Here is a 10,279-nt window from a genome sequence, read left to right as displayed (position 1 = left end):
GAGGCCTGCGTTCAGACGGGAAGAGCCAGGCAAGGCCACAGAGCAGAATTCTGCCCTCTGGTCTGCTGCCGCCTCTGCCAGTCCCCCCCAGCCCTCAGGCTGGCTCTGCTCCAGACAGCAGGAGCAGCAGCAGCCCCAGAGCCCCTCCCGCCATCTGGGCCGCCTAGGCCGCGGGGGCCCTGATGCTCCCACACTGCCCTCAGTGGGAGCCACTGCCCAAATCCCTGCCCCCTCCCCTGGGCCCTCCAGGAAGCAGAGGCCAGACTCAGAGGAAACAGGAACACACTGTCCTTTATTTGCGTTTCTCAGAATACTGTACAAAGGGAGTAAAAATCCTATTCACACATTGCTTAGAAAGATTTTGAGGTGAAAGTTCCCTATGATACATGGGGTGCAGGGGGCAGGGAACCAGGAGGCAGAAAATGGGACCAATGACCTCCCCTCCTCCCTCAGGGCCCTGGGAGGGGGCACGGGCACCCACACCTTTTTCAAAGTAACACAGACCCTGGTCAGACCAGGAAAGGGAGAAGGGTGGCTCCTCTTCACCCACCCTCTGGCTCCTGCTCCACATCTCCAGCCCCCAGGCTAAGGAGACAGCGCCTACAGGTAACTTGTGGCTCCTTCCACCATCCTGCTTGAGCAGGGACCATTCCGTGGCCCACCCACCCCATTTTGGGGTGGCCCCAGAACCCCACAGGTACATGCCACACAAGAGGCCCTGCACCAGCTCCAGTCTGCATGAGGAGGTTACAAGGTGGAGGCTGCAGGTGGAGGCTGCAGAAGGACCCTATCACTCATCATTTGTCCCAGCTTCCCCACACCCCTCACACCACTGCATAAGGCAGTGTCAAACGGGACCTGTGCTAACAAGGACTCACAGGCCTTTTCCACCCCCACCACCCCTCACAAAAACCCAGGATCCTTAACCCCCCCACAGCCTCCCGTCCTATATCACCATCCTATTATCACAACCATGCATAGGGAGATTAACTCTGAGCCTGCCCCCATCCTCACCACTTCCCAAAGGCTGAGGTTAGATCTGATTTCTATTCCCATCCTCCTTCCTAACACCAGTCTCTGCTGCTATGTGGCCCCTTCTTCCAGGTCTCAATTCATCATCCCCACCCCTGACCCAACCACCCTCCCCACCTCACCAGGGCCAAGGTGAGAGTGGCCATGGCCCCCTCGCCTCTGGGAGCAGGCCATCCACACCCAGCCCCACCACCTCTCTCCTTCCCCTCCCCACTCCAATCCAGTACCCAGGGTGGGCTGTAGGGGAGCTGCCAGAAGCATGATGAGACTTGCAATAGACAGTTCTCTACCCAGATGCATGAGGCACCATCACGTACTTGCTTTTATATATAAGAGCACACACTGAGGTCATCCTAAAGGTTTAAGAATTAAAGTGAAACCATCTAGAAGCTGTACCATCCCCCTGCTCCCCTTGCAGGGGTTAAAGTGCTTTAGCAGTCCGAGGATGAGCAAGTGAGCAGGGGGTTTCTCTTGTCCCAACCTCATAGGTCTGCATTCAGCCGGGAGCCCAGCCCATCCCATGACCGTCCCCACGAAGTCTCTATCCAAAAGGCAAAAGGAAAAGATCAAAAAAATCAGAAAGGGTCAGAGACCTGGGGGGCCCAACCGAACCCCACTACAAGCTACTTCAAGTCGGCTACGGGGGAAGTGAGGGGAGAACTAGGGCCCAGAGGCTTGACCCCCATCTCTAGCAGGATCCAGAGGCTCTTCCTGTCTTCAGCATCCCAGCACAAGCTTCCACCCCTCCCCCACCATGCCAGGCAGGGGAAGGGGCTGCACCCTCAGTACTTATTGATTCCAAAGATCCGGACTCCGTGGAGCTGGGGCAGCTTGGGGATGAGCACGCTCATCAAGGACACAGTGTTGAGGATGAAATGGATCTGGTCGTACTTGGTATAGAAGCTGGTGAGGAAGTACCTGGGTGAGAAGGTTAGGAAGAGGAATAAGATTCTGTTTGGAGGACCCCTTCCTCCCTCACTCCTAGGTGGGGAGTGGCAGATCCCTGGCAGCCAAGAAGTTACAGGAAAGACCCCCAGAACAGAAGCCAGGTGGCAAGATCTTCCCGGTTAAAGAGATCCCTCCTGACCCAGCTCCCTTGCTTTATCCCAGGTCTATGGGCTTCCATCATTGGCAGGCAGGAAAGTCCATCTGGTGACAGACAAGGCCAGGGAGGCACCAGGACTGAGCCCAGCAGAGGACCCAGGGATACTCCAACTTCCCTTCCTCTGCTCATTCCCATGCCAAAAGCCAGAGCCAGGGGAGGTTTAAGCCTGGCAGGGCCCAGGTCCCCCAGGCCTTGGCCTGCTTGCTGGCATCCTTCTCTACCCCAGGCACTCACAGCACAATGGGTGTGATGGTTAAGAACTTCCGAGACGCTGTGAACTGGACCCCATAGTCCATCTGCTCCCAGTGGGTTAGCAACCTTGCCTTGCCCTGGTCCGGAGTCTCAAAAGGTGTCCCCTTCACTGTGTGCAGGAAGATGTACATGCCCTGGAAAGAGAGGCCATCGTTAAGAGGACACAAAACGCAAAAGGCCCTCTGGCTCAGCTCCTCCATCCCAGTCAAAGAAGTGGGCTCCAGGTTATGTGGAGCCTCCCTCTGAGGGGCAGAGGAATGTGGGCTGTAGGTCAGGATGCAGCAGCTGGGAGGCTGGCTGGAGAAGAGGACCCACTGGGTGTGAGGGCAGGCCTGGCATGAGGATGAAGCATGGGGAGACTTAGCTGCAGAAATGCCCCTTTGGCCCAGTAGGGGCTTCCCTATGCCAGCTAGGCAGGGACGAGCTGATGGGCCCTGCTTGCCTACCAAAGAGTACAAGCTAGTAAGCAAGGGCTGAGGAAGCATAGGGGCCAGAATGGAAGATGGCTGGAGATCCAGACTTGGGAGTGGGGCATTTCTGTGCCAGGATGGGCGCCCGGGTCATAGGAACTCTCTGGAGCCCTTAGTTCAGCTCCCAGTGGCCCTCCCTCCAGGTCCACAAGCCACCCCATTCTGGAGATGTGCAAAAATCTGCAGATTTTAGTCCTCTTATCAGAGTGCACATGGCTGGAACCCAGAGTCGGGGTGGGGTCGGGGGGCGGAGGCAGAGATGAGAGCTGGGTCTGGAATCGGATGACAAATGTTGTCAGCATGTCACCCTGACATCTGGCCCATGTCTGGGGGGGGGGGGGGCCCTCCTACTCCTCAGCCCCACCAAAGAGCAGCCCATATGGCCCAGGGCAGGCAGCAGTCAGGCCCTCACCATGTTGTGAATGAGGTTGGTGAGGGTCCAGACAACAGGAACGCTGACAAAGGGGATGCTGAGCAGCACGACATGGAGAAGCCCGATGGCCAGCACATAGGACAGCCAGATGCCGCGGCTGTTCATCACCCGCGTGTTGGGGTTCACTTCACTGTGCGCTGTGCCCACATTCATCCTGCTGCCCCTCTCCTGCCGCTGTTCTGCAAACAAGCAGCACAGGTGAGACAGGTCACACCACTTTCCCTGCCCCCTCACACCATCCAAATCCTTCAGGGAAGGAGGCCATGCTCTCCCAAGAACTCCAGGCAGTTCTGCTGCTTTGATTCTCAAGCAAAGAGGCCAAAGAAAGGCCGTATGGCCTTAACTCCATTCATTTCCCACTGCCGGGCTGGGATAAACACCTGGCTGCCCCCTACATCGGTTATTCGGGACGGTGCCTCTCCAGGCACTGGGATAGCCTGGGTACATAGGTCAGCAAGAGGAATCCAGACCAGAGCAAAAAAAAAAAAAAAACACTGCCTGTTCTCCAATCTCATCCTTCAGAGCATTCCCATAAGGCCCTCCTCCCACAAGGCCCATGGGAGGGGAGAAGAGGTCTGTCCCCTCAGAATCACTCAACACACACCTGCTGGACTGTGCTAAGGGCCTGATATGGGGCATTTCCTACCTCTGAGCTTCCCCACCATTAGAATTAACAAGAGGAGGGAAAAAAAGAATTAACAAAAGGGGGTGGGGGCTATGAGAACACACAGCAGTAGATGCAATATTTAGGGATCACTACTTCTAACCCCTCCCCTAATTCTCCAATCCTGGATCTCTCCCAACCCTGATCCAGGAGAACCAACAGAGTGGAAAGAGGGAGGGAAGGAAGAAAAGAGAAGACAAGAGACGAGGGACAACCTCTGCCCAGACTTGGAGGCCTCTTTCTTGGTGACACAAAGCAACCCATGCGAGATGTTTTATGCATCTGGCAGCCGCTCAGGCTAACCCTTGTGATGCCATCCACTCTGCTGCCAAACCACCAGGGCCCTTTTCCCCACCATAGGAGGGGCGAGGATGGAGAACATCTACAGCTCCAAGTTGCTGAAACCCACACCAACACCCACCTCCCAAGGACACAAAAACCCTACCTGCCTCCTGCCCCCATTCCTCTCTGCCCAGCCCAGCCTCACCCCTCAGCCTCTTTTCCCAGCACCTGCTTTCCTTGCCCAAGCTCCAATGCCAGAGGCCTGCAGCAGGAGGAACCAGGAGGGCTGCCCTGGATGCCCCAGAAACAATGCAATCCAGATGCATTCCTGGATGCACATAAGGAGGGGAATGAGTAGCCCCTTGTCTGGAGCTCAGCTGTCCCCAGATCCCTAAGGGCCCTGTAACCAGCAGGAGGTGGGAACGGACTGTACCTTTATACTGGCTCACCTCCCTAGGTGAGGAAAGGTCCTCCCCAATAAAGGCCCTAAGGTCATCACCATGGTAACAACCCCATCTTGGGGGGGGGTGTGCAGAAACGGGTCCTGGGTGCAGGTAACCAGAAAGTGCCCAGAAGGCCACCTCCTTCACCCTGCTGCAACAAACCCCCTCAGATTCAGATGCTATCTATCTCTGGCTAGGATCACAGCCAAGTCTGTGTGGGAGCCAGGATTCTCAAGGATCGGTTCCTTACTTCCAGAATAATGAGAACAAGTTTCCTCTTCTCAGAGAGCTCCAAGCTAAGAGACCTCATGGGAAATGTGACCCACAACACACCTTCCCAACATGCAAACATGTTTGAGATGGCCCAGAGTGCATCCTAGAGGTAATTCTCCTGGGACCCATCAGCTCAGCCCATTAGGCTGGATAATTGGGCCTAACAGAAACCCAAGGAACTAGAAAACCGAGACTGGCTCAGTTGTTTACCTTTCCAGGGCCCTGGAGCTTCAGTTACCCTAACACAGCTTCTGGGATGGGTACACACAAAAGCCTGGGGCAGTGGGGAGCTGGCTAGGGAAGTGAGGTCTTTAAGGAGAGAGGCAGAGTTCCCGAAGTCTAACCAGAAACTGCTATCCCTCCCCACTTCTCCTAGACCTACAAAGGTACAGGATTACAAAGATCTGTAGCTGTGTCTCATATTTTGTCCAGCAGTACCAAGGGCTTTGGTGAATCTCAGATCATCCCACACTCCTGTCTTGCTGAAACAGAGCATCTAATGAAGACTGATGAGTCTCAGAAGAACCTAGACCTAGGACCTAACTGATACCCTCAGAAGCATCTTCCTAAAGACTGAACACTAGCTGCCCTGACAGCAGAAATCTCAGAAGACACCCCTCACCCCCGCAAAAAAAAAAAAAAAAAAAAAAAACACAGAAGAAATCCAGAAACTAAGAAAATGACTGGCAGCCAAAAAGACAAGAAATCAAGAAACTACGAAAACAACTGGCACCCAAGGAGCACTCTCCTAGAAGTTTGCATGACTAAGGGTACATACCACTTCCACTAGTGGAAAAAAAAAAAATTGCATACCCCACCCCTCCACTGTGAAGGGAAGAAACAGGGAAAACCTGGCAGAGGTAAAGTAAGTCTACAGCAGCTGAGGCTGAAAAGTTGTTGCCCCAGCTGGCAGGTGGCTGCATGGCAGTGCCTGATGTGGTTTCATAACCTGTCTTGAACCAAAGCCTGCAGCAACTCTGTTCTGTTAACTACTTTCTTGCTGGTAGCTCTTCTCTACTCTTTTTTCCCTCCACCCTGGCTCCACACACCAATATCCCTGCCCGCCTGTCAGTCTGGCACCTAAGCCCAGGCCATAGTGTGCCCCAGGACAGCTGCCAGGTGAGCGCTTCCCATTCTTTCCCCCAAGTAAGGGAAGCCCTTTAATTAGCAAACCTTTTTTTTTTTTTTTTTTTTTTTGTCTTCTCGAAGAGAAGCACAAAAACATCCGAGCCCACAACCTGGACCCCACGGGCAGTGCCTGGCAGCACTCCACGATGCCATTTTCATTCTGCCCACCGCCCAACCCGCAGGGCCACAGTCACTCACCTCGTAGCTCTGTCTGGCCCTGCCTCCCGGACTCGCGAGGGCAGTGGAATGGAAAGACGACGAGTACCGGGGCGAACCTCCACTAGCCGGGGAGGAGGGTGAAACGAGGTGGAGCCTACGCTATTGTTGGGATTTTCGGAGCGGGACCTCAAGCCGTAGAGGGGCCTCCCGCTTCGCTCCCCAGCCTGAGACCTCGCACTCGGAGCCCAGCCCGGCCCGGTCCGAAGCCCCACCCCCACGTCCACGCGTTCACCCAACCCCGGAGGCGGCCAAACCTTTATCCCCGAAGCCCGGGCTCTCCCCGCCCCCTCCCCCGGCCCGAGCACTCCTCGCGACACCCCAGACTCGGTCTCCCGTCCCTCCCTCCCCCCGTGGGCATCCCTTCGGCTGATGCACCCCCTCCCACCTCCGCTCCCCCTTCCCAGGTCCGCTCCAGCCCGGGGCGCTTCCTCAGCAGCCCCCACCTTCTATCCCGCCCCGCCTCTAGCCCCGAGAGGAGGGTCCCGGTTGGTCCACCCCGAAGCCGCTCGCCCGTACTCACAGTACAGGGCCGGCGGTCGAGGGCCCAGGAGGGGTGCCCGGGGGCGGGGGCCGCTGCTGCTCCAGCAGCTGTAACAACCCGCGGCGGCAGCCACCCCGCTGGCAGCTCCGGCCGAATCAGCGCCCCGCGCCGGCCCCCGAGACGTCACCGCTCGGCGCCTGCCCGCCCGGTGCCTCCTGGGAATTGTAGTTTATCCCTTTGCCCGCGTACGGGCCCGCCCGGTGCTTCCTGGGAGTTGTCGTTTTCTCCGCGTATTGCAGTCTCGGCCTCGCTGGGGCTGCAGGGCCAGAAGACTCAACAGCCTGCGAAACTCACATCGGATGATACTGCTTTGGCGTGTATCGATTCTGCTTTTGCGTATGCGCGCTTCAGGTTCTGCAGTTTACTCTTGCCTGGTTTTGAGACCAGGAAATTCAGAGTTTTAAGTGACTTACCATAGGTCCCATGGGTCCCAGCATAGACCAGAACCCAGAGATTCTGACCCCACTTTTTTTTTCACTACGCCTCTCCGGCTCCGCCCTGGCCATATATTGGCTCCACAAGAAACAGACTAGCCGGGCCCATCGCCCTGCCAAGCCCTCCTGGAAGCTGGCTTGTGACGACGTTGGCTACAAGCAGCGTCTGGAGGGCAAAGAATGCAGCCTGTCCGGACAAATGCTGCACAGCATTTGTCCAGAGCCTGACTGCTTTTCAGCTAACTTGAGCCACGCTGGTCTGAGCCAGGCCGCATCCTTGGCCTCCCCACATTAGAAGTCGAAGAGGCCACGTGTCCCGGGAAGACTCCATGATGAATAGTTCGGAGCCTGAATTCTAGTCCCAGGTCAGCTTGTGTGGCTTTGGAGACTCCACCTCTCTGGGCCACAGTTTTCTCTGCTGCATGTCCCAAAGACAAGGGCACAGATTTTATTGCCGGGCCAATTTAACACAGGCACTCCTTTACCAGCAGTGTGACCCCGAACAAAGAAATCTTTTTTTTTTTTTTTTTTTTTTTAGATTTTATTTATTTATTCGTGAGAGACACACACACAGAGAGAGAGAGAGGCAGAGACACAGGCAGAGACACAGGCAGAGAGAGAAAAGCAGGCTCCATGCAGGGAGCCCAACGTGGTACTCGATCCCAAGACTCCAGGGCAACGCCCTGGGCGGAAGGCAGGCACTAAACTGCCGACCCATCCAGGGATCCCCCCCAAATAACTCGTCTTAATCTCCAATGCCACACCTATGAAACCCTACCTCCAAGGTTGTGCGAATTCAAAAGTATGTAGGTAAAGCACCTGTTGTAGGAAGTTATTCTGTAGGAGGTTGAACTAAATGACCTTGAGGTCTCCTGATCAGTCCCACTCTATATCACCAAAAAGGTCTTGTTTGAGTGATTTTCACTGCCCCCACCCAGCTTCTAAGTCCACTCTGAATGGCAGGGCTGGAATAGCAGGATCAGATGACGTCATGACATGCCAACTTGACCGGCTGTAAACACACCCTGAGCCAATGTGAGAAGACATAAAGGAAAATGCTGGCCCAGGGAAACTGGGGAGCACTTCTCTGAGACCTCACCTAACCTTCTCTAGGGGACTGCCGGGAAACAGTCAAAGCTAAGCTGGAGGGGGCCCCCAGAGGCATCTGGTGGGAAGCAAGTGGCTATCTGAACCACTCAGAGAAAGAGAACAGGAAACTTCTCCGATATTTCCAGGGCCAATGGCCAAAGAGCGCTCATCCCAAGACCTAAATAAACAGCCCAGAGTCTGAAAAAGTTCTACCTTATACAAAAATTTCTCCTGCGTCATGGGAGCCCCCTTTTTTTGGAGTCAGCCTTCTGAAGACATAAACTAACACCTGAGTATTGGCCTTTCTGCAGAAACTTCCCATCATTGAGGCAAAAAAGATGTCTTTATTTTTTCCAAAATGAGCCTGCTTGATTCCTTTGACTCTTCTCTGGAATTCTTAAATTGTCCTTCAAGTTGATCAAGCTCTCTAGATCTTTGCCAGTTTCCTCACATTTCTGTGAAGTTCAGTGACCCAGACTGAATATCCACATCTCAAATGAGGGCCTGACTAATGCATAGTCGAAGGGAAAGATTACCCGACATGCCATGCCCTATTAATAACTCCTGTTATCAAGTTTGTTTTTGTTTTTTTTTTTTCACAATGGGAATGAACAGAGTTCTGACTCACTGTAGGTCTGTGGTAAGTTGTAGATCAGTTTCTGCTTAATTTAGCCTGAGTCCCTGTCATCATCTTTCTCCTTCTCTAGCTTTCTGCCCTCATAATTACCCTGTCTTTACCAAACATCCTTCAGCCATGAATAGGCCTAAGTACTGTCCAGAATGAGTGGCAGCACTCTTATGTGGTGCTAGGGAATGCACAACCCCTTGGACAAACAATTGGTAATATGTGCCAAGAGGCTGAAAAATCACTCAGGCCCTAGAGCCGAGATTACATTTCTGTTAGCATATTCTAAGGAAGTACACCCCATGAACTATGAGGGAGAATGTTCATGCCATCATGTTTCTTATAATAGTAGAAAAGGGAAAGCAACCTAAATGCCCAAGAAAGGGATGCCTGGGGCAGCCCAGGTGGCTCAGCGGTTTAGCACCGCCTTCAGCCCAGGGCCTGATCCTGGAGACCCAGGATCGAGTCCTGCATCAGACTCCCTGCATGGGGCCTGCTTCTTCCTCTGCCTGTGTCTCTGCCTCTCTCTGTGTGTGTCTCTCATGAATAAATAAATAAAATCTTAAAAAAAAAAAAAAAAAGAAAGGGACACCTGAGTGGCTCAGTGGTTGAGGGTCTACCTTCAGCTCAGGACATGATCCTGGGGACCTGAGATCAAGTCCCACATCGGGCTCCCAGAAAGGATCCAGCTTTTCCTTCTGCCTACATCTCTGTCTCTCGTGAATAAATAAATAAAATCTTTTTTAAAAATGCCCAAGAAAAATATAGTGGAGAGGCACCTGGGTGACTCGGTCAGTTATGCATCTACCTTTGGCTCAGGTCATCATTCCAGGGTCCTGGGATTGAGCTCCACATCGGGCTCCCTGCTTAGCAGGGACTGCTTCTCCGTCTACCCCTCCCCCTGCTTGTGCTTTCTCACAAGTGCGCTCTGTCAAATAAATAAAATCTTAAAAAAAAGGAAAAAAGAAAAATATTATGGCATATCCATTGAATGGCATAGTCTCTACCTGTACAGTTAGTGCTTCCGAAAAACCATGGGGCAGTATGGGAAAATGTTTACTAGGTTATATGAAAGGATCAAGGGGAAAAAAATAACATGAGTATTCCCCAGGTATGCAGTCAGCGAAATCTAGGAAAAGGGAAACTAGAACAAACATCCAATCCCTTAACAAATAACTTAGAAGGGAAAATGGAGAGGGAAAGACTTGCAGATTAAAACAAATTAAGGGGATCCCTGGGTGGCTCAGCGGTTTAGCACCTGCCTTCGGCCCAGGGTGTGATCCTGGAGT

The 10,279-nt window shown here is 53.6% G+C and overlaps 1 protein-coding gene across 4 annotated transcripts; it reads right to left on the bottom strand.

The window, feature by feature from the left end:
- Window positions 1-271: 271 nt before the first annotated feature.
- Window positions 272-6,974, bottom strand: ORMDL3 (ORMDL sphingolipid biosynthesis regulator 3). 4 transcript variants are annotated; one of them, XM_038547407.1, is made up of 4 exons: window positions 6,822-6,974; window positions 3,272-3,471; window positions 2,372-2,523; window positions 272-1,950 (listed from the first exon to the last, which is right to left on the bottom strand). In XM_038547407.1, the coding sequence occupies exons 2-4, from the start codon at window positions 3,443-3,445 to the stop codon at window positions 1,815-1,817; spliced, it is 462 nt and encodes a 153-aa protein (XP_038403335.1). In that variant the 5' UTR covers window positions 3,446-3,471; window positions 6,822-6,974; the 3' UTR covers window positions 272-1,814. The 4 variants fall into 4 exon arrangements, with proteins under 4 accessions (XP_038403335.1, XP_038403337.1, XP_038403336.1 ...); XM_038547409.1 differs by having other exon boundaries at window positions 3,272-3,466; XM_038547408.1 differs by lacking the exon at window positions 6,822-6,974 and adding an exon at window positions 6,281-6,517.
- Window positions 6,975-10,279: the final 3,305 nt, after the last annotated feature.

Source organism: Canis lupus, chromosome 9, assembly GCF_011100685.1.
Source record: "Canis lupus familiaris isolate Mischka breed German Shepherd chromosome 9, alternate assembly UU_Cfam_GSD_1.0, whole genome shotgun sequence".
Taxonomy (NCBI): domain Eukaryota; kingdom Metazoa; phylum Chordata; class Mammalia; order Carnivora; family Canidae; genus Canis; species Canis lupus.
This window is presented reverse-complemented; position numbering and strand designations above follow the sequence as displayed.